The 23,509-nt window shown below is 44.8% G+C and overlaps 1 protein-coding gene across 10 annotated transcripts in view; it reads right to left on the bottom strand.

The window, feature by feature from the left end:
- Nucleotides 1-8,160: 8,160 nt before the first annotated feature.
- Nucleotides 8,161-23,509, bottom strand: part of LOC121669610 (oxysterol-binding protein-related protein 5-like) — a 138,717-nt gene continuing 123,368 nt past the window's right edge. For all 10 annotated transcript variants that reach the window (XM_042038762.1, XM_042038764.1, XM_042038769.1 and 7 more), the window contains 4 exons: nt 16,554-16,634; nt 15,795-15,896; nt 14,003-14,206; nt 8,161-8,295 (listed from right to left, as the gene is read on the bottom strand). In XM_042038762.1, the coding sequence (XP_041894696.1) occupies nt 8,176-8,295; nt 14,003-14,206; nt 15,795-15,896; nt 16,554-16,634 (507 nt within the window). In that variant the 3' untranslated portion in view covers nt 8,161-8,175. The remainder of the gene's footprint in view (nt 8,296-14,002; nt 14,207-15,794; nt 15,897-16,553; nt 16,635-23,509) is intronic.

The following is a 23,509-nucleotide window of genomic DNA, read 5'->3' as shown; positions in this document are numbered from 1 at the left end:
ATCCCGACCACAGCCAAGGGCCCCCTGTCATCAGACGGCCCTCGTTTGGGTGGCCTACTTGTGGGGCAGTCATCAACCAGCCGGCAGGGAGTAGTGGTGCTCCCTGCAGTCATCGATGCCGACTACACCAGCGAAATGAAGATCATAGCTTACACGCTGCAACCACCCGTAACTATCCCGCAGGGCAGTCGCATTGCCCAAATCGTCTCCATTCCCCTAATGACCAACGGGGGGACCAGCAACAATGTCCGCTGAGACCACGGTTTTGGGTCCTCTGGGTTCGACATGTTTTGGACATTGAACCTGACCCAGAGACCTCAGCAGCAAGTAATCCTGCGAAGGGGGGCAGAAGCCATCAAAATACAGCCGCTTTTCGACACAGAGGCTGACGTTACCATAATTAACCAGGCGGTATGGCCACCTGGTTGGGGACTGGAAAAACCAGCAGCCACGCTGGTAGGGGTGGGAGGAACACAAATCCCCCATGTAAGTGCAACCCCAATTACCTTAGAGTTTGAGAACAATCAAGATATTGTGTGTCGCCCCTACGTTATGAAGTTGCCTCACACCCTACAAGGCCTGATTGGATGTGACATCCTTGCACAGCTAGGCCTTGTGCTCACCACGGACCAGCATTTATGCTGATGGCCGCTGCCAATCAGCCATCCATACAGGCTCTCACCTGGTTAACAGATGACCCTGTTTGGGTTGAGCAGTGGCCAGTAACAGACAAAAGGCTGAAGACAGTAGAACAGCCTGTTGCAGAACAGCTAGTGGCAGGACACATCAAGCTGTCAGTCAGCCCATGGAACACCCCCATCGTTGTGATCCCGAAGAAGTCAGGAAAACGGCCCCTCCTTCATGACCTTCACCAAGTAAACGCACGCATGCAAACTATGGGGGCACTGCAACCTGGGCTACTGGCTCCTACAATGATTCCAGAAGGATGGCAAATCACTGCAATTGACTTAAAAGACTGTTTTTTTACAATCCCACTGCCTCCAAAGGACACAGAACGTTTTGCCTTTACAGTGCCCACTAAGAATCGCAGTGAGCCTACTAAGCACTACGAGTGGGTTGTTCTACCCCAGAGAATGAAAAATTCCCCCACGCTGTGTCAGCTATATGTTGACTGGGCACTACATCTGATTTGACGACGCTACGCAGAAGCACTCATCTACCATTACATGGATGACATCCTGATAGCTACTGCTACAGAGTTCTCAGACCAAGAGATGCAATGGGTCAGAGAACACCTACATAAGATTGGATTAGAGATCGCCCCCCAGAAGATCCAGCAGACTGCACCATGGAAGTACCTGGGCTGGCACATATCAGACTCGCAAATTAGCCCCCAAAAGATCAAGCTACACACAGAAATCTCCACACTCCATGATGCACAACGGCTGTTAGGAGATCTGCAATGGGTCCGCGGGGTTGCGGGAATCACGAATGCCGACCTCGCCCCCTTCCTGCCATGGCTGCAGGGGACGAACGCTGCTGAACCTCGGGAATGCTCCCCGGACCAAGCAGCGGCTCTCGCCAAGGTCGCAGCTAAGCTGCGGCACGCATGGGTATCGCACAGAGAAGAAGGAGTCCTACTCGCCATCCTCATCACCCTGATCGGTGCAGCAGGTTCACATGCCATCATCCACCAATGGCAAAAGATAAAGGGGGAGGACATCTGGATTCTCAAATGGATCTTCCTGCCGACTCAGCCATGCTTCAGACTGCAGTCCAGGGTAGAGATGGTGGCGCTTTTAATCCGAAAGAGTTGTGACCGCAGGGAGGCAGAGGACATCAGTATACCAGTCCAGACAGGGGACTTGGAGTGGATGCTACGCCATGCGGAGGCACTGCAAGAAGCTCTGCTCGGATTCACCAGCGTGGTCCATAACAAGCACCCACAGGGAAGGCTGGCGCAGTTGCTGGGGCGCTGTGAGTGGCTGGACCGCCCGCTGAATGTAGAACGGCTGGTACTAGGGTGCACAGTGTTCACAGATGTGGGGAGGAAGACAAAGCGGGCCGCCTGTGCATGGAAAGAGAATGACCACTGGAAGACTCATGTCATAGCAGGAGAACCGGCCGACAGCCTGCAAACACTCGAACTGCACGCCGTGATATGGGCCTTGCAACAGTGGTCGAAGGAACCGGTGACTGTAGTCAGCGATGCCCTATATGTCGTTGGAGTAGCCCAATGGATCCATGATGCAGAAATCCGGCGTACCAACAACGAACATCTGGGCAGACTGCTCATTACATTGTGGCACACTCCGCAACAACAGACACACCCCTACTGTATCCTGCACGTTCGAAGCCACCAGTGGAACATCGGGCTGGGAAAGGGCAATCCCCATGCAGACTGGGTGGTGACCTGTGCCCCCATAGTGCATCCCCTGCCCGCGAGCACTTTTGAGCAAGCCAGATGTAGCCATGATTTGTTCCACCAAAACGCAAAATCCCTGCAGAGACAGTTTAGGATCCTGCTGATAGAAGCTAAAGGCATAGTACAGGTTTGTCCCTGCTGTAGACATCACGGCCCGGGGTTGGGGGTGGGAGTTAACCCCAAGGGTCTGAAAGCCCTCGAACTCTGGCAAATGGACATCGCTCATGTCCCTGAGTTCAGTCGACAGCGCTATGTCCATGTAACAATTGACGCTTTTTCACACTTCCTGTGGGCTACCGCTCAAACAGGAGAGAAGGCACTGCATGTGGAGCAGCATCTGCTCTTGTGCTTTGCAGTAATGGGGGTACCCAAAAAGATCAAAACGGACAATGGGCCAGCATTCACTAGCAGTTGCCTAGAAAAATTTATGCAGCAGTGGGGGGTAGAACATATCACAGGGATCCTACACTCGCCCACTGGTCAGGCAGTGGTAGAGAGAGCCCATCGTACACTAAAAGAATATCTGAGCCGACAGAAAGGGGGAGAGATGGAACCAAGTAAGCGGTTAAGCAAGGTGCTGTTTACATTGAACTTCCTCTCTCTGGCTGGGGATAGGGAGGAGCCTCCAGTGGCAATCCATCATCAGACAGTTCGTAGGGGAATCGAGCGGGCCCTTCCAGGAATAAGTGTGTCGTACCGTAACGCTCGAATGGGTTTGTGGGAGGGTCCCAGCCCAGTGCTATTTAACGGTCCAGGATATATGTGTGTTTCCTCCCCAGAGGGACCGTTGTGGGTGCCCAGCAAGTGGTGCTGTGCGATGCATACAGGACCCCGAAGCAAGAAGGCGCAGTCAGCATCGGCTCCTGAGGAAAGTGATGCCACGACTTCATCAGCTGGAATTCTGGGATCCTCGTCCTGGGAAGCCTTGGGAGAGGCTGCAGCCACGGCTGAGTGAGGGGGCTGAGAACTTGCCAAGATCCACCACTCTCTGTAGCAGGAGAAATAGCAAGACTCTGTGGCGAATGTAACAACTGCCCTGGGTGGTTGCCAGTGACTTGTGGTGGGTGTTGGGGAACCCTCTCCGAAGGTGGAGCCAAGAAGGGGAATTGTGTAAATTCTTGCATATAGCACCAGACTCAGAGGTAGAGTGAGGAAGTGTTTTTCACTGTCTTGAGACAAGGGCATTGGCGGACATCTTTGATCGGTTGTCTGCCCATTTAGATCAAGTGAAGGCAGTACGGAGTGTTGCAGTGTTAGGGTGAGCATTCTCATGTTCCACTGCAGCATGTGGTGGCCCCCGAGCGCTGGGAAGTGACAAAGCAGCACTGGGCCCGCAAACATTCTGAGAGGTTTGCTTCTCATAAGCATCCTAACCGGGTCCCACACAATGTTGACAGCCATCCGAAAGAGACAAAACATGTTGGTCACCCTAGCTGAATTAACGGGGCAAGACTCCATGTGTTTGAGCCTGGCCACACCAGGGGACCCATTTTGCACCTGTTTAATCGGGGTCCCATATTTTAACCCGCAAGACTTCCGAGGGATGCTAGACAACAGCTCCCTGATAGGGAATGCCACAAACAATGGCAAGTGTTCAGGGCTGATCGGACTCAAGCCTGTGCAGCAGCGTGCCTGCTGGCAATGTGCATTCTTGAAAAGCATCAATGTCACCATGGGGACACCAGAAGAGTTAGATCTACTGGGTTCCACAAACCAGACTGGGGATGGTTACATGACATTTAAGCCTCCCACTACCAGTCAATTAAATGTTAATAAGCGCTTTTGGGCCACTGTTGACCCTCTTGCAGACTGGTTTCTGAGAAACCACGAGTCCGAAGTAATTTACCCCTGAATCAACCTCATGAGTCAAGCCCTGAAACACCTCCCCAGTGGTACATTCTTAATATGCAGGGACCGTGCGTGGAATGGAGTTCCTGCCAGCCCACATGGGGGACTGTGCTACTTAGGGAAACTCACCCTGTTCCATCCAGGCCTGCATCAACTCTTAAATATCACCCACCGCACTAAAACCAGGGTGCGGCGTTCAATCCATGAGCTCAAATGTAAAAGAAATGAAGAGCCTGTCTTTTGGAGTCGTGCTATAATTTGGCTAGCATCTATGTTTTTACCTGGTCCTTCAGCAGCCAGGGCTCACCCAATTTTACAAAAACTTGCTTGCTGGGCGAGGGATGAGTTAAACATAACTTCGCAGATGCTTGACAAGCTAAGTGCAGATGTTACTAGTGTTAGGCATGCAGTATTACAAAATCGGGCAGCCATTGATTTTCTACTATTAGCTCACGGCCACAGCTGTGAAGAGTTCCAGGGTATGTGCTGTATGAATCTTTCTGACCATTCTGTCTCAATTCACAAGCACCTCTCTGACCTCCAGAGGGGCCTACACAACCTTCGGGAGACAGACGACCCTATTGGAGATTGGCTTAAGGGTCTGGGTATCACCAGATGGCTGCGTACCTTGGTAGTAGAAGGCTGCCGATTGCTATTTGTAGTTATACTAGGCTTAATAGTATTTCGGTGTATTTTTTCTTGCCTTAAAGCGGGGCTGCGAAAGATCATCAACCAGGCCTGGGTTGCCCAAAAAGAAATTGGGGGATGGGTAGAGGAATTCCTTGTGGAACAGGGGCATATGATACCTCAGGACAGTCTGGGCAGTTTGGGAAACCCAGGGTTGTTCAGAAGTGCCCCTGACAGGGCCCCAGGCTGAAGATAGGCTTGCAAGACACCTACTAGCCGGCAGCCTTGAACAGCCTTGGGAAAAGGTACACAGCAGTCGGCTCCCCCACTGCTTAGAGGCTGTCTCGTGGGAATAGGGCATGTATCTTTGCAAAGTATAAGTTGGTGTAAGAAAAACAATAAAGCGGAGCACAACGCTCAAATCGCATTGGTGTTCGTGTTGTGACTCTGGCTGGTTCCCCTGCACCCAGGACCTCCCCTGCTGCTAAATATACTCAACTTTGTCTGCTTGTCCTATTCTAGGCTGCTGCATCTGGGGCCTCAACAATCACACTCAGCCACTGGGGGAGGATAAAAGAATGGGTTTTTTCCAGCCTTTCAGGCCTGACACAGCAGTTTGAAGATATTTTGCAGTTTTTGAAGATCTTGAGTTCTCTCTGGATGCCAAAGAAAGTATAGTCTTGCTGTTAGTTCTGCTTTATCTTCTCTGTACAGCCTGCACCATGTACACCATGCTTTGAATAAGAGCTATGGCACAGCATCCTCAGGATGAGGGAGGGAAAAAGATCAGAACAACAAACACCATGTCTACACAGACTGTCACAGAGGAGAAAGGAACCAAAGGCGCTGTCAGCATCTCCACACAAACCGTCACTGAACCAGAACAGCCTAAACCAATTGCAGTTGCCCCCGTTCAGAAGAAGAAATCAAAAAGCAAATCAGTCTGCATAGTGACTGACAAGGATGCAGCAGGACATTCACATCCAGTAGAAGAGGCAGAGCCAGAGGTCATTACTCGGTCGCTATCCCTGGGTGAGCTGCGCAACCTGCAGAGGGAATTCCAGAACGAGTCTATCCTGACCTGGCTGCTCCGCATCTGGGACGCTGCAGCCAATGACACCATTCTGGACGGAAGTGAGGCCAGGCAACTGGGATCTCTGTCCCGGGATGTGGTCATTGACCAGGGGATCGGGAGAACCCAAGAAACCCTCAGCCTCTGGCAGCAACTGCTTACAAGTGTAAGGGACAGGTACCTTTGTAAAGAAGACCTCCAGGTGCACCAAGGAAAATGGAGCACAATGGAACAAGGTATCCGGTGCCTGAGGGAATTGGCTGTGCTGGAGACCATTTTCTCAGAAGACGAGAGATTTCCTAAGAGCCCAGATGGTGTCCAGTGCACCTCACAGATGTGGTTGAGGTTCGCACACCTTGGACCAGAGATGTACTCCCGTTACCTGGCAATGCTGCAATGGAGGGAAAGCAAGGACAGGGTGGGCGTCTTGGTGAACAAACTGAGGATTTACAAGGACACCGTCACAGCCCCGTTTCACACCCATGTCTCGTCTGTGGAAACAAGGCTGGCTGAGCAAGTCCGGAGCTTGATTGAAGAAGGCCATCAGAAATTAAAAAAGGAACTTAAGGAAGAGATTTACCACATCTCATCAGAACCAACAAGAGTCTCTGCCATTAGAAGCAGGTGTCCCCCAACCAGGGACAGAGGATATACCCCATGAGGTAATCTCTGGTTTTTCCTTCAGGAACATGGAGAAGACATGAGTAAGTGGGATGGAAAACCCACCTCCTCCTTAGCAGCCAGGGTACCTGAACTAAAAAGAGGGACAACTACCACAAGAAGCTCATCTAGAGTCAACGCTGCTCCAGTCTCTCTCGCACAGAACTCCAGACGGTATAGGAATGATAATCTGACCGATCCTCTTGAAGGGACTTCAGGAGCCTATTCACCGGATGGAAGCAATCTGAGATTCTGAACACCAGAAACAACCTTTCCACTGGATTTCCAGAGGACAGGAGCTACATAGCCACCACTGGACCTTCTGAGGAAGAGCAGGCCCTTTCTGCAGGATCACTGCTTTAACAGAACCACATCCACCACTTCAGGAGGACTGCAGCCACCATTTTATCGGACTGGCACCACCACCCTGACTAACAGGGTGTCAGGTTGTATCCTGACTCTCAGTTTGAACCAGTGTTTTCTGCCTTTATTTCTTTTTCTTTTATTTCCCTATGAAATTGTTATTCTGACTTGGTGCCTCCCACTAGTTTATTTTCAAACTAGTACAACTGACATCTGCGAGCAGTTTTCAGTGTCAAGATGGTGTCCCTCACCATGAACTGTCCTCTTTTCACAGCAGGAGGAAAACAGCACAGAAGTCTGTAATGAAAGAAGGTTCTCTCCTATTCTAAGTGTCATATCAAAGGTGCATTTGCATTGTCTCGTTTCCAGCCCTTAGGAAAATGTAAAACCTAATCACTGGACCAGAAGGACATTACTTTCAAAGCTCATTTTGCTCCATAAGAAGTCCTTATGTCCCTACAGTTACTGTAGATGAGACCCAAAGGAGCATATGGGAATACGCGAGCCTCCTTGGTGGGGTAGGTGAAAAATACCCATAAAATGAACAGCCTGGGTTAATTTGCTATGAAAAAAAAAATTAGTCTGAAGGTCAAATGGAATGAAAACATGTTTTTAATCTTCTTTTCTACTTATGAATCACTGATATTTTAGGTCTGCTAAAGTAACTTATAGAGATTCCCACATAGCAAGCTGGCGTGTCTGTTATATATTGACCTAAATTTACTTTCCATAATTTTGTGAATTCCCAGAACAGTATTTGACATGTGGAGTCACCAGCATCTAGGCCTGCTAGACTGAAAACCACAGCACAAATTGTTTACAGGAAAATTCAGATGGCTGAAAGACATCTACCGACAGCTCTTTAATATTGCCACACCACTTTCCTCCAACAGATCCCTCCCTAGTCTAAGATGTAGGCAGATAACACACTAAAGTCTCTGCTGAACTGAAGAAACAGTTAAGCACCCCTCTCACTGCAGTTTTGGGATCAGCTCCTTCCACCCTTTAGTTTATACTGACTTGGTGTTTTTCCTCAATCGGAAGCCTAAGTCCTTCTTCCATACATATGGCCAGAGAGGTGGCTGTTCAGTGAGGGCAGTGAAATCTGCCAGGAGTCTGCTTGACCTATTCTGATCATTGCTAAGAGCAGTATTTAAGCTGGGCAAGCCACCATTTTTTTTTTTGCATCAACCTATCTTCTTAACTAGCAGAAAGTAGGCTATCTGAAGAAAGCAAACAAACCCCAAAACTTACCATCTGATTCGGAGGCTGCTCTGAAAATCAGGTAGCTGCTGGGAAGAGGCTGAGTGATCGAACCAACATTTTCTCCCTTTGGTCCCTGGAAATGCACACAGACAGAAAGATGTAAGGCACGGAAGCTGCAATGGACTTTCAATGTCTTTCCACCCTTCCCAGGCAGAGTGTGCATGGTTGTGATAGGAAAGAAGGCAGGAGCACATGGAGTAATTTGGAGAGACTCATTAGTAATCATGATACTGCTGCTGCAGCTCTGAGGCAGTAATGAGCTCCTATGCAAATGGGGCTTGATCTAACCTATGCTCAGCCCAAAACCTACTATGTTTATTCAGATCTGCAGGAATGGAAGGATCTTATCGCTGTCACTTGGGACAAAATCAGTCTAACCTGTGAGCAACACCTGAAGGGACTGGTCCATGAGGTGCTCCTGGGGTCTGCCCACAGCCTGACACACTCACAATGAAACACCCTTCACACACCACCACAAAAGCAGCAGAGCCACACCTTGTGCTGTGATTGCCTCAAGCAGAAAGGCAACAGCAGCTCTCCTGGAAGGAATAAAAAAAGGGGAACCTTCATCCTGAGTCTGTGGGAAAGGTGAAGAAAGGGAAAAACACAGACTGAGGACCAAAGGTCCCCCAGCATGGGCACATGCTGCTGGGTTGCAGTCCTTCACCTTTAAATCCAGAGAACCCTTATGCCGTGGTGCCTGAGGTGACAGCCACTCCAGGCTTTGCTCATTTGCCTTTAGTTTAGAAACCGTGGCCAAAAAATAAGTGTCTTGTAAACATCCTGCCACCATCCTTTCAGCATGACCCTCCAGAAATGATGCCCAGGGAAGCAAAGTCCGTCCTGGATGAGGCACTTCTTTGAGCAGAACCACAGGCTCCCTCCTTGATCGCCTCTCTGTTTCCTTCTCTTCTGAACTCCAGAAGATGCTAAGAAAAAGCAGTTCCTGTATGCAGTAAGCACAGCTTCATACTCTTCATGGTATGGATTTCATGCCATAACCTGACTGAAATAAATAGAAATCCCTCCTCCTCCATTGCATTTTCAAAGTGACTCAGCCTCCTCCAGCTCCTTCTCTTCCTCACTTTGTAACAAATAACACAAAAGCAGATCTTTTTTCAAATATGCAGACATTATGTCAGAAATAGAAGCAGGGCAGAAGACATCACCAATACTGGCACGACCACTATGTTGCCTGCAGGGGGGGAGCAAGCGGTTTTCTCCAGGATGCTCCAATACAAACTTCCTTGACTTTCTAGAGAATACCAGACAATGCTGAAAATCTGTAGGCAGATTTTTGCAGTTTGAGTATTAATTTCCTCCCTTATCCAATGTATCCAACCACATTCCTTGAAAGAAGGATTTCTCCCTCCCAGTTTATAAGCATGGAACTGTGACTGCCACTGAAAACTGCTCCAGTACATAAGTGCCTCAAAGTTAAATAGTGATTTTATGTGGATTTTTAAGTTATACTCAGAAAACCAAAATTTGGACAGAATTAAGAGTACGAAAAGGATCAAATTGTATCTGAGTGTACGAAGACGCAGCATTGAGAAGACAACAGTCTCCAGTCAAGCTTCTTGCCTTCACATCTGCAGGGTTCCTCTGATGCCAGGAGAAACTGGGATCCTTGTTACTCACTTTCTTTTTCCTCTCCTCCCTTCCACAAGAGGTTCACAAAATTAAGACTGTTTATAGGCTTAATAGTCAGGACTGGCAAAGTTGAGATTTGATTAGCAAACCAGAGCAGAGCAGCTCAAGACATTACTAGTGACATTAATGCAATCAGGCATCATTCCCCATGGCATTTTTCCTTTCAGTATCTTGCAGCTGAGCAGGGTGTTGGAGAACTATTGATAAGACCATTACTTGTGTTTTCAGTGCAGAGGTAGATATTTGCTCTGCTTGAGGAAAACCCCACAACCTAATGGCACAGATACAGAGCATTTTAAAAAAGGGGGGAGATGGGAAGAAGATTAACACAAGATTTTAACAGGCATTTAGCCACGTGGATAAACTCAAGAAGCAGCCAGGTCCCCCTGTCAAGGAAACATATTCAGTAGTAAGGCATGTTCACCCATGGAGGGGGCCATTTCCCACAGAAAAAAAAAAAGGAAGTGGGCCATAAAAATAAAACCAACACCTGCACAGATTAAATGATGTTCTGTATCTGCACAGTACAATGCACTGTCTCCCAGCCTTTGAGCACCATGCCAATGACCATCTCTCACAAAAAGTGAGTGTTATCCTAGCTGCACCAGCACCCAGAGCCCAGCTGCAGCCCCTGTGCAGTACAACTAAGAAAGGATCACCTTTAGATTGTTCCTGTCTTTACAACTGATTTGAGACTCAAAAGGCATAATCAAACAGGGGGTGATTAGGTTTTGAAAAATGGAGAGGACTGACAGTTTTAGATAGTATCACATGACATCTTGGAGAGTCATAAACAAAGCTTAAATGGGGGGGAAAAATCTCACTAACAGTGTTGTGGATAACTGTAAGGATGAAGATGAAACAAACTGTGTTGTCTTCTGGAATGGAATAAACAACTGGAAAAGCCCAGAACAAGGACTTTTTCTTTAAAAGGAATGACTCAAAGTTCTTACAAACCAACAAAATTCAAATTATGTATTTTCCCAGATGCAGTGGGTCTGACCCCAACTTACTTATTGTTCTAAATAAATGTCAGAACAGGCTGCAGATAATGAAAGCCCTCCCACACCATGCTGTTCAGCCAGCTTCTGAGCAAGCTTGAAGGGAAATACGACCTATTCCAGGACACTTTTTGGGACAGGCAGGCAAACCCTGCCAGCTGACAGCCCTACATTCCCTCTGTGAAGCAAGAGGACAGCCACCCATACCCTCACATGAATTAGTAGGTTGGCATTCCCCAGTCTCCTGCAGCCATCTTGGCAAAATGTCTCTTCCCAGGAGCAGTGTGGGATCAGACTGCCTTCACACATTGGACAAAGTGCCTCTGCAGCAGCATTTGGGGCATGTGGGGGAAGCTTTTCTTACTGCTGCTTGCAGTTCTGGCTGATTTTGGGACCTTGACGGTTTGGTCTTGGGTTTACAAGGGCCTGAATGGAACAAATAGATAAAAGGTCTAATCCATGTACACTGCAAAGGAGTTTCAGGCTGAAAGTCTCAAAAAGCCAGGGAAGCAGTGGAGAATAAAGAACTCTTTCCCTCAGCAATATGCTTCTAAGATAGCTCTAGACCCCAGAGAGCTTTATAAGAAAAACAATACCCTGGTGCATGTATTTAGCTTTCAACTACAAGCCATGGCCTTACATCTTATCTTGAAAGGTGCCCCAAAATCTCACCCTGCTCTAACTGAAGTTAAATGCCTGCACATCAAATTTATTTGGCTACTACTACCACAAAGGCCTATGGTAGTGCCTGAACCACACATTTGTTCCAGGTCTGAACCCCAGAGTTAGCTCCAAACATCTGCTGGGCAGCCAGGCCAATATGTACAAAGGTGTTCAGTAATTACCCTGAGTTAACTGCAAATCCACTGATGAGAGTGAAAACTGGACCACCAACTCTAGTTTGAATAACCCCTGAAAATTTCACAAGCCATTCTAGCCAAGAGGGAAAGGCGTTTATCCAGATCTTATTTCTATTGTGATGGACAGCAACTTGGGCTTTTTGCTTAAGCTCAGGTGAATATGTATTTCATGAGAAACAGACTTTCTTTGCCTAGTTATACACAACCAATGTAGATCAGTCAATTCTCCTCCAGTTGCTTTAAAAGGAGGCTGTGAAATGACATAAAATAAAACAGTATTTTTAGCAGCTTCAGCCTTAAACTGTTGACAGAGTGCAGACAGCCTCTTTGACATCAAGCAGCTCACTGGTGGATTTCTTCCTGATGTGTATGTTGGTGTTTACCTCATGGCTGAAAGCATTTATCACACACAACAATCCAGGCTGAACTCAGGTTTCAGGGACTATCCTACTATGCAGTTCAAATGTATCTTTCTAAGTATGTCTCAGGAGACTTAGAGTATTACTTTGACTTTAAAATTTAAACCTCTTTGGACTTCCTCTAGTACACAAACATTTTCCCTTCACATTTAGTACACTAATTCTTATTTCTACCATATTTTTTCTCAAGAGACACAAGAACTAGATATACATATTTAAATACATACATATACTAATAAAACCTCCTCTTTCTTTGGGATGCCTCACATCAAAGGAAGGGCATCCTAATGCAACACTTCAGATCTGTCAGCAACTCTGCCTTTCAGTATCTGACTGCACTTTTGATTCTATTTTTCACTACCTCTTCTGACTGTGCTTCTCAGAAGAATTCAGTTGACCTGTCAAGTCACAAGGAATGTTTTTGTTGACAGACAGTAGATCATCAACAACATTCTTAGGTGCATGCTCTGAATTTAAAAGGCCTCAAAACTCTCAAAACTGAATAACAAGCAAGGTAGCAATTAAACCTTTGGAACTTTAAGCAAAAGCAATGCATTTAGGCACAAATCAGAGCTGAGCTGTTGGCAAAAATCAGCAGCTCACACCCCTGGTTGCTGAGGTTAATTTTAATTCTCTCCTCCTACCTTATTAAAAATGGAAAGGCTTTTTATAGTGATTGTATAGCTGTGTTTAAAACTGTTCAATTAACTGCATGGAGGAGTGTGTCTACTTGATCTGCTCCCACAGGGCTTCTCCCTTTTGTCAGAACTTCTGATTCCATGACAAGTGTTTTCACTGCTCTCTCGTGAGTCTTTCCATTTCCATTCCCTCTGCTGACCACCTTGCAGCAAGGCATCAGCTCGGAATGCCTTATTTACACTCGTGATGTCTCCTAGAGAATTTTTGTCTGCAATAACTCTGGTTTTGTCACTGGTTTTGACAGGGAAACAAATACAACAACATTTAAGCTTTGTCTTCAGGTATCCAAAAGATGTGGCTCTTAGTGTCTCTCGGGAGGTACTGGGATCTTCCTCTTTGCACATAGGCAGTACATAATGTTTTTTCTTTTTTTGCCTATTCTTAAAGGGAAGAAGAAAAAGGAATACAGCTCTTTAACATTTGTGGGGAGTTATTTCAAGAAGTGTGAAAAACTGTTAATCATTTTTGTAACAGGGAGATCCAGAGGTCACTGCAGGAGCCACTGTGTGTATAGGAAGGGATTGTCTCAGCCTGAAGAATAACACAAAAAGAAGTGGAGAAAATCCTGCTATTTCCATTTCAAAGAAGAGATGATAAGGGCTATCTGAAGTCACACTTCTGCGCAGCAGTCAAGGCTTGAGCAGAACACTGAGTTCCAAGTCCATTGCAAACAAATCCAAACCTCAGGGGCATTAGAAAAAAAAAAAAATCAAATTATAAACCTGCTTTTTTGTCACTTTGCCAACCATCTCCTGGTATTGTGTGAAGCACTTGGTGCTTTGTGTGTCCTTGTTTTGGGGAATTTAGTTGACTGTGTCTATGCCTCAACTCCTTTTAAAGATGTAGGCCATGGCGTGATATAGCTTCTAGGTATTAAACTTCTTTTCCTGCACTAACACATTTCCTTTTTCCTCAGTCTGTGCAGGCATCTGTACTCTGAGAAGATACATCTGTGGAACTAATCACAAGGACTACGTCCCTTTGATGTCATTCAATGATCAAGCTTTGGTATCTTTAATCTTTTTATACAGTCAATTCACCATTGCTAACAGCAACTGAATAACTAAATAGCATCAGTGCTAGGCAATACCAGTGCTCAGAAGATTTGGTGACCAAGAAGCAGTTGTTCGACTCATCAGGATTGTTACCTTTACAGCCCAGATGGATTGATCCAAAGGATGGAAGAGTTTAAAGCAAAAGCCATCCTTTTTGGAGGGTCTCTCGATCAGCTCACAAGAATGGAGCAGGATTGTCCCAACCCACTGTCCGATCTTTGGCGTCTTATAAATAAGCAGCACTCCTGGTTTCAGGACACACCACAGTTTGGTCCAGCTCTTCAGAGTCCCACGAATCTGGAGGACAGGGGGAGAGACCAAAAAGTTGCATCTATGTTGCTCCTTAGAAAAAACCCAACATTTATTCAGTATTTATACAGTATTTCCAGTGTGTTTATTCCAAGGCTGCACCATGATACATTTCCTAAGGAAAAGACATGGTGTTCTCTGAACAGCCCTAGGGATCTCACAGCAAAATCCCAGAACTTGGAAATCTGGCTATCAGAATTTAGTCTTCATATTTTTATTACTAGCTCAGTGTTAGCAGCTTGATTAAATTTTTATGCAATCAGCACTGCTGGCCCACATGAGAGTGATCTGTTAATAATCACGGAGGACATGCCAATTAGAACATTGCATATAAAAATGTTATAGCTAGCCTAACTTGACTTATAAGTCATTTTAATAGTGTTCTGCACAACACTGCTATTAATGGGTTTTGTCAAATACCCCATTTTCAAAAGTACTGTCTCCAGCTGGTTTACTTCTCTGTCAAGCTCAATGCATCTCTCTCTTATATAGAAGACATTAAATCTTATAAGAGTATATTAAAGATAACAGCTTAAAGGATGGAGAAGTTTCTCAGTAAGTTTAGATTTTGCCTAAGGTCTTCCTGCCTTCAGTGTGCACAGGCCAAACCTCAAGTCTTTTCTGTGTTCTGTTTTTGTGGCCCAGCATTATTTGCAACTCACCAGAAATTTCCAGTCACAGCAAACACGCAACAGGTACTTTGTATTTAAAAAATCTCAATATTTATTTTTCATTAGCAGTAAACACTACAGGAAGACTTTGCTGCCAATCTAACTTCTCAAAGAAACCATAAGCATGTCACTTTTCTGGCTTCTAATAATAATTGCAGAACAATGTTGGAGGTTTTTACCACTAGCCAAATGCAACTATTGTTTCACGAGATCCTTAAGTTACTTTGTTTTTCTTAAGAGCTATGTGTTCGGCAACATTTGAAAATTAAATTTTGCCAATATAAAAGGTTCAACCAATTCACTATTATTTGAGAAAACTAAATGGCCCCAAAGGAGGAGAAAAACAGTGCTCATCTCTCAGTGTCAATCCAGATTTACTTTGCCACACAGAAGTTTCAGGACTCCAATGAGAAGCTGTCACTACCCAAGTGTGTGCACAAGGAGAAATTGCTGTTGTCATCAGGTACAATATGTTTCATTCTGTGCTGTGACAACAGAAAATTCAATTGTCGATAGAACAAGCTGTATCTGCCCATTTTCAGGCTGTTACTCAGTCTATTCCCTCTTCAGTACAAAACCACATTTATGGGAAGAGGCCAACAGAGTCTTTCAGAGAGGAATAAAGAGAGAAACATCATCACTTCCCTTTGTACTATGCACTTTTTGAGTCCTTGTTGCTGCTTAAGGACATGGAATAGACCAATTGAGTTAAGGTGGAAAGTAAATACCTCCCACAGATCCACTTTCATAGAAGTTATTTAAATAAAACTTTACAGTAACTTCAACTCAAAATTATTCGGTCTTCGTTCACTTAAAAAAGGGCTAGTGCATAAGTCTCAGACACATCAACTACTTCTCACTTATTTTTTCCCACAGGCTCAGAAGAAATGATCTGTATAAAATACCTTCAGCCAGTCTGCTGTGATCACCACACTGGGATCCTTCAGAGCACTGAAGAGTTGTTTGGTAGCTCTTTTCTTCTCCTGTCTGTAATTTTTTTTTTGTACCTGGTTGAGAACAGAGAAAATATAGTAGCTGTAATCATGGCCTCTTTTGGGGAGGAAAGAACATAATGCATTAAGGACAGTTATGTATAGCACAGCAAGAACTTGACCCAGCACAGGTTCCCCAGAAATGAACGCAAGGAAGAATAAAACCATAACACGAGAACAGGCATTTTCTTTGCTCCTGAAGTTTCACTAAATATAATCTAATTTGTCTTTTCTTTGGAGGGAACAGAAAGAGGCTGCATACCCAGTCCTCCTCACCCCTCAAATTCAAGAGCCTAAATCTAACTTCATTAATTTATACTTTTGGTTTGGTAAACAAGCAAGTGTTCAAGCTGAAATTTGCTCAGATTGCCTAGGCAAGCCTGTCCTAACAAGAGCAGTGAAGGATTACAATCCTCTTGAGGTGCCTAATGGCTCTGGAACATACAAACACAGTGAAACAATTACACTGATCTGTTCTGCTTGCAGTATATAATCTAATCCTGTATATAAAGCCTGTAAATGTCCTTGGCCTACAATGACTCCTAGAAGATTCAGAGGCTTCTCTGGGTCTTGGGAAATGGCTCTGACTTGTTCCCAATGGCTTGTTCGGAAGGTACCATTTGTTTTTTAAAAGAAAGTCAGCTGATGCTGACCTGGCTGCTTTGCACATACCTTCAGTGTTTCCTTCTTCATGAATTTGGCTGTGGGAGATACACACTCTTTGTCAGACCCATTGCAAAGCTTATATTCGATCTAAAAAAAAGAGGGAGAGAAGAAAATAGGAATGTGTTAACATGAAGATGCTCAAGTTATGTTCTGATAAAGTGTTGTTTATAACTTTCAGGAATCCATGAAAGAGCTGATTGCAGACTTCAGCAGTGGAACACTAAGCAGGTGCACAAAATGCGTATCTACAGGGCAGGCCAAACTTCCTTTTTATACCCATGGCTGGATGGAAAATTCCCCACCAAATTTTCTTTGTATTTCTTCCATGCAGACATTAATCTTGGTTAAGAAAAAACAGAAACAAAAACCCCAACAAAACAGCAAAACAAAACAGAAAACCAAAAACTTATTTCTAACTTTGAAAACTGCCCAACTCTCTTCAGATATGAAAGCATTTCAATTACTAGAATAAAACTCATGGCAAATTTGTTATAGATTTTTCAGAACTAGACTTGATACTGGCAATGACTGTTGCACTGACTGAAATGTACAAAAATATGGGTGGGCAAGAAATGACCTAATCATGTTACAGATAATACAGGAAATCATCTTGGCCTTGCAAAGTGAAGCACCAAATATACACAGTCACTTCAAATCATGTTTGATAGTGTCAGTGCTGTTTAAATTCACTTTCAGAAGCTACAGACTGAGCTCATGACCGTGCTGATGGGCTGCAAAAATGCTTTACTTTCATTAGGCATAATCACAGTATTACTGTTACCAAAATAAAGGATGTTTAGAAAGTACAGCTCTCCAGAGCCCAGCTCACAACGAGGACCCCCACGTGTTCTGTCAGCACGTTGTACAAAACCTGGGCAGGGTTAATGGTGACAGAATTATGGTACAGTCTGGACTCTTCTGCTTTTTATGTGACCTTGGGGAAGTTATTTCCTCTCTCTGTACCTCTCTTCCTTCCAACCTTTCATGTGTCTGATGCATTCAGACTGTGATCTTTTGGGGTCAGGCACTGTCTTTCCCACTCATACATGACAGTTTTGTAAAGAAAGCTCAGCCCTCGGCCACCTTGATTTAACGAGTGTGACACAAAAATGAGCTGTACTAAGGAAAAAATGCATAAAATATATTTCCCATGTATAAATTCACTGCCATGATGCGAAACAAACCCACTGAGCTTTCAGACTTTCTCTCCTTTATGTCACAAATTGATGTAATAATTTTACAGCACCTTCAGTTTCAAGAGACCCACTTCCTTTTTTCCTCCCAGTGACACAGAAACCTCTCAGGCTACTACAGCCATGAACTATGCCAAACGTTAGTGTGAGCAGGAAAATGTTTAATGACAGCCAGGGCAGTCCTTTTCACATGACTCAGAGAAAAGCACAGAAATGGATGACCAGATCACAGCAAACAACTACGCCCTGGATACTGGGGCAGGAGCAAAAATGGGAGGTAAGGGTGCCTGCTCAACTGAGCAAAACTCCTTGTTCATTATGCAGCATTAGAAATCAGGGGCAGAATGTGCAACTGGCAACAGTCATTGTAGAACCTATTACTTGTGCTCAGATACCCTTGTAGTACCCTCTCACTAAAACCAAAACTACACGAGATACTTTAAAAATAGAGAAAGGAAAACTCTGTGATGACACACAAAGGCCAGTGAGGTCCCTGATCTGACTGTTTAGTTCACAAGTCAACTTGGATCCATTCAGAGAAAAGGCCAGCTCCTGGACTCCTGAAAACTATTCAGTGTTTGCCATTTTTGTTTTCACAGAAAGTGAAGCCTGCCTCCTCTGCCTGCAATGCAGTCTCTGATTCATATTTCGTGCTTTGGACTTCACTGTAAAAACAGAAGGTTTATGGTGGGGACCACTGCACAGATGTGACGTCTGAGCAGAGAGTTGTGCCCACAGCACCTTTGTCACATTTCAAAGGGCAGTAGTAGACATTTGGGAGATATGCTATAAGCCTTCTTTTATGAAGAAACATTTCCAAGTGCTTAAATATCTCTGAGCAAGAATCCTTCAGAATTATTAGGAGATTATGCTTTCATGATTCGAGATATGTGCCCTCTGAAATCAGTCAGAAGAATTCTTCCTCTTTCTCCCAATTAGCAGGAAGAATGTCCTGTCCTTGAGACTCAACTATGAGCCAATTGTTTATCAGCAATTTTACTCCCTCCGGCTGGAGAGATCAGACAGAGAGAGAAACACTGCGTACTATTCCTCATTAGCCAGTGTGAGAGGCAGAAAAACCACAGATGTTCCCAAGATTCTAGGAAATACTGCTCAGGTGCCTGCAAAGCATCAGAATGCAAAGAATACTTTTTGCCTAACTAATTAAAACAAGCTACAGCTGCTTGTTACCTAGACAATTACACCTTAGCGCTTACATAAAGAATGAAATTTTGGCCCCTGAGCTCACTTGGCTTGGGGAGATTTGCTTGCAGCTGAACTCAGAAAGGCTTCCAACAGCAAACCTGCTGCCTGTGGGGAACCAGCACTGACACAGACAGAGGCACTTCCACTGCTCTACCAGCCCCACCTGCCTCCTCCTCGGAGTCTCTCTGGGTCATGCTAAAAATAGTTAAACAAGCACAAGACTTCAAACCTGGGATGTTCACACAGACAGACACACATTCTGACTCTTTGGGAGAGCTGACTGCACAACCGAGGACACTGGTGCCCAATTCCAGGCGATACTGCTGTGCATGCCATAAAACCACAGTGCAAAACAGCTGATGAAGGGATAATCTCCCCTGACACCACCACAGCCTGTAGGAGCTCAGTAAACACAGTCTGAAAACATTTCAAACTGGTACTTCACTTCATTGAAGGAGCTGGATGAACAGCTCTGGAGGATGCTGCGGTGGCTCCTGAACCACTGTGCTGCTTCCTTCAGGCTCTCCCTCCCCCAGCTTTGGGCTACACCTGGTCATGCTGAATCTGTGAACTTGGCCTGTAAGGGGAAACACAGCCACAGGGATGGTGGCCACCAAGACAGGCTTGAGAGTGGATGAGAAAGAAGCAGTAGCATAGGTACTCACTGCCCATATAAGAATTTCTAGGCATGGGAAAATAAATAATTGTGCTGCTCTGTCCCAAAAACTGTGATGATATGCCTACCAGATGTGTGACCAATACCACAGCTCCCAGAGATGGTTGCAAAATGCTTTATGAAAAGAGAGCAAATGTTACTGTAACCAAGCCATAATTTTAACTAGGAGCCATGGACAAGCTTTCAGATGTGCCTGACCTGGGACTTTTGACAGCTCCCCAGTTAGTTTTTAACGAGTCAGACTGATTGCTTCTCCCTCCCAACTTTGCCTCTTGTTGTGCATCTGAGGATGCACCATCACTGATCCTAAATAGGAGTTTTCTGGCAAAGAAACTGGTGATCTCCAGGCCTACAGAGTGAAAAGCATTGCATTTCTGGGTTTAAAGTTCCTGCTTTTTCACAGGACAGATGGGATCTAAGCATACCATAGGTCCCCATGCTGCTGATGGTAATGATAGTTCCCCTAGGTTTAACCTGCTAAGTGACTTGAAGTTATATGATTTCATGTTTTTACATTAATCTGTCTTAATGGTTTTGATTGTACCTTGTGGCATACTTAAGATTCAGTAAATTTGGGCCATCAGCTCTAAAGGTTCCCAAGACACAGCAGGGTCTCACATTGCTAAGACACATCAAGAACATTTAATGATGTCTTTCTACTGCCCTGCCTTTCTCAGCCTGGCAGAAAACTAAGAGAAGCCATTTGTCATCACAGCAAGTCTTCCAAGGATGCTGAGATAATGCCTGTGCAGGATATCAGAATCTGGCCCTTGCTCTCTGCAGCAACATGTGAACAATATTGGCCACAGATGAGACTTTGTACAATGGGAGAGTAAGGAATTCATGTTCTTTTTAAAGGAAGAAAAACCCACTGGAGTATTCTAATAAGAAAGCAGTAAGTATGCTTTCCATATAGTGGTTCCCATAAGGAGGGAAGTCTGTTAATCTGCCAAAAACTTTCACCAGAGCATGCTGCAGCACTTGCAGGGAGAAGAAACTGTTGTCCCTTTTCAGTTCTCTTATCAAATCTGTCCTTTCACAGGAGTGATGACCTCAATGCTGACAATGGGCTGTACTGTACTCAAAAACATACTTTTTATCCCTGTTAAGTTTGTGTTCCCTTTCATCTCAGTCACGGAGCTCCGGAGATTCACTGCTGATTGTTAGGAGTCAACACAATACCCTCACACTTCTGCCAGGCTTTGTAAGAGAGCATGCAGAGTCCTCACAATAGCGCTATTCTGATCCAGTGTCTTTCTGGTGACTTCATTTCCAAGAGGAACCAAACCATTTCACAGAAAAACAGCCTGTGATCAACTCCAGTTTGGGGGATGCCAGCTGATCATCATGCCAGCCCTGCCCAGGACAACAGCAAGAGGAATATCCTGTTACTTAGCACAAGCAATCCTTGCTGCACAACAGCCAGAATTATTCCAAATCAGAAGCATTTCAATAAAGTCATTCTCAAGCTGTGCTGTGCATGGTAACAGCAGTGACAGCTTACGAGTTGCCTTCTCGTCTTCTTTGCATCCAAGCGACAGAAAGACAAGATCAGATGGGAATTTGAAGGCAGAACAGAAGGAGCTGGGGTCATAAGTTATGCTTGACAAAAGCAGTGGGAGACATGTCCTGGATCAGATGTAATTTCTCCAGTATCTTTTCCACATGTAATTGCAACAAATCTCGATCACACAGAAATAAAAGAAATGAAACAGAAGTTGTTTTAGTATAAAAATTATGGAAAAGCTGGGTTTGACATTACAACTGAGACTCCTTGTGAATATTCACAGACATCCCAACCAAATTTAAGCAATTTTGGTTTCATTTTATTATAAGCAGTTCTTTTAAAAAACTTTTTACTTTTGTTGTGAATTAACAGCTCATCCAAAGCACAGTAGAGCCAGTGAAACGATTCTTACTGGCAAACGAGCTTTGCAGTAGGAAAGATTACCCTTCAACTGATATCCTGCTTTTCAGCAAGCTGAATAATCTTCAACTAAAACTTTCCAGTTGGAAAAAAATGAACATAAAGATACCTCTTATTTCAACAATGTTACAAGGATACAGCAACTGTGTTTACAACTCTGAAGCAGCACAATGATTAGCACAAACTGGAAAGCCTGTACAAATAAACAGTTGACAGCAACACCTGGGGAAAATAATTGGTGAAATTCAGCCATCCAAGCAACTTCAAATATCAAGTTATACCAGTGTGGAGTGGAATCCTTGGCTCCATTGCATCACATTATGGTAAATAAAGAAAAAGTCACAGGATTTCTTACAGGATTTCTATTTGATCATTTAAGTGTGCCTTGCATGGGAAGTTCCTTCTGCAAGGTCAGAATACTTAAAGAACATTTGAGGCAAGATGGGAAGTCGGACACTGAGAAAGATGCTGTTTCACATGACTGTCACAGATTTAGTGCCAAGAGAAAGCTGAAGCACAGTTTTTATTTCCCCTCCAGCTATAGGCACAGCTTTTGTCCCTAGGCTAAGCTCAAACAAACAAAGTGAGCAATGAAAAACAACCGGGCCTGCAGTTTAATACGTTTTGCTAAATCGTTTAATAAATCATTTCAATTTCAGCACCTCCATTTGCCTTCACCTTCCTCATCAGAAACACTAGGCTAAGGAATTATGATCACCAGTGACCCAACATGACATGATTGGACTGCTGTGGCTTACCCAAAGCTACTAATTTTGAGTTACTACTCTCTACATTCACCTCTGTGAGGCACCCGGCTGTTTCAGGGCTTGTAGGTACTTACACAAGTTAGGGATGCTCCATGTTTTCGACTTCACAGTGCAAAATCCCACCCCTCTTCAACATGATTTTCCCAGGATACTCCAGGCTACATCTCTGCTCAGTTGAAATCAGCTGCAGAGCCCACTGCGGACAACTGTGACTACCCTAAAGTGCTGCATGTGGAATCAAGGAAGCAAAGTGTACTGAGCCAGGGCACAGGAAATGACTGTAATTCTTCACAGAGACAACTGGCTCCAAAATAACTCCATTCACAACATGGAGAGCATGAAGTATGGTAAAGAAAAGACAGCAAGGGGCCAGCTGAGCACAGCACCACCTGGAAGGGCCAGAATCTCACATTAAGCCATACTTAACACCCACAGGGGATGTTTCACTCCTGAGTCTCTCCAAGGTGATTCCTGCAATATCTGGGTCTGTCTGCAAAACAGTTTCTTGGTTTTCTGACTAAGGGAGAACAGAGGAAAAGGTACCCTTTTAAATTGCCACATTTGTGAATGACCTTCTGTGTTAGTCCCAAGTGTGAACATGACTGGAATTACCTCAGAGGTCAGGAGCATGACTCATAGATCTAGCAGGGAGAGCTTGAGACAGTATGGGAACTGTAGCTTAAATCTCAAGTGATCAGTATGTGCAGTTTCAAACCACTGTGCAGCTAAAATAAATTTCTAGCAGTCAGTTACGTCCGTATTTCAGATTACAAATCACACAATAAAGGCCTGAACAATTCAGGCATGTGGAAAAACTCATTCACAATGCTTTGCCCTCCAATACATCACATGACTGCATGCAACAGCCACACTCCTACAATTTCATAGGCTTCATTGCAGCATTAGCAAGGGACTGAAACCAGTGAAGTACCACTGAGCTCCAGTTTCAGGATTTTTCTGAATATCCCTTAAAATACACCTCAATTCTTTGTGGCCCTGCATCCGTATCAAGATAATCCAGCTGCCCTCCAGCCAGTAGTATTAACAGGTAAGCACAGGAAAGGAAGAAAGAGAACTTGCAGCACTGCATACTGCAATACAGGGTGCCTTAGAGGACTCTAACAGCACCAAATGAGGCACAAAACAAAAGAAAGGCACCTCCTGTCACACACTATCAGGTGTGTGCTAACTGG

This window comes from Corvus kubaryi, unplaced genomic scaffold (assembly GCF_017639235.1).
Source record: "Corvus kubaryi isolate FWS band 111438036 unplaced genomic scaffold, C.kubaryi_AGA036_p1.0 37392, whole genome shotgun sequence".
Taxonomy (NCBI): Eukaryota; Metazoa; Chordata; class Aves; order Passeriformes; family Corvidae; genus Corvus; species Corvus kubaryi.
Note: the sequence above shows the minus strand (reverse complement) of the source record. Positions and strands in the feature narration are given on the sequence as shown.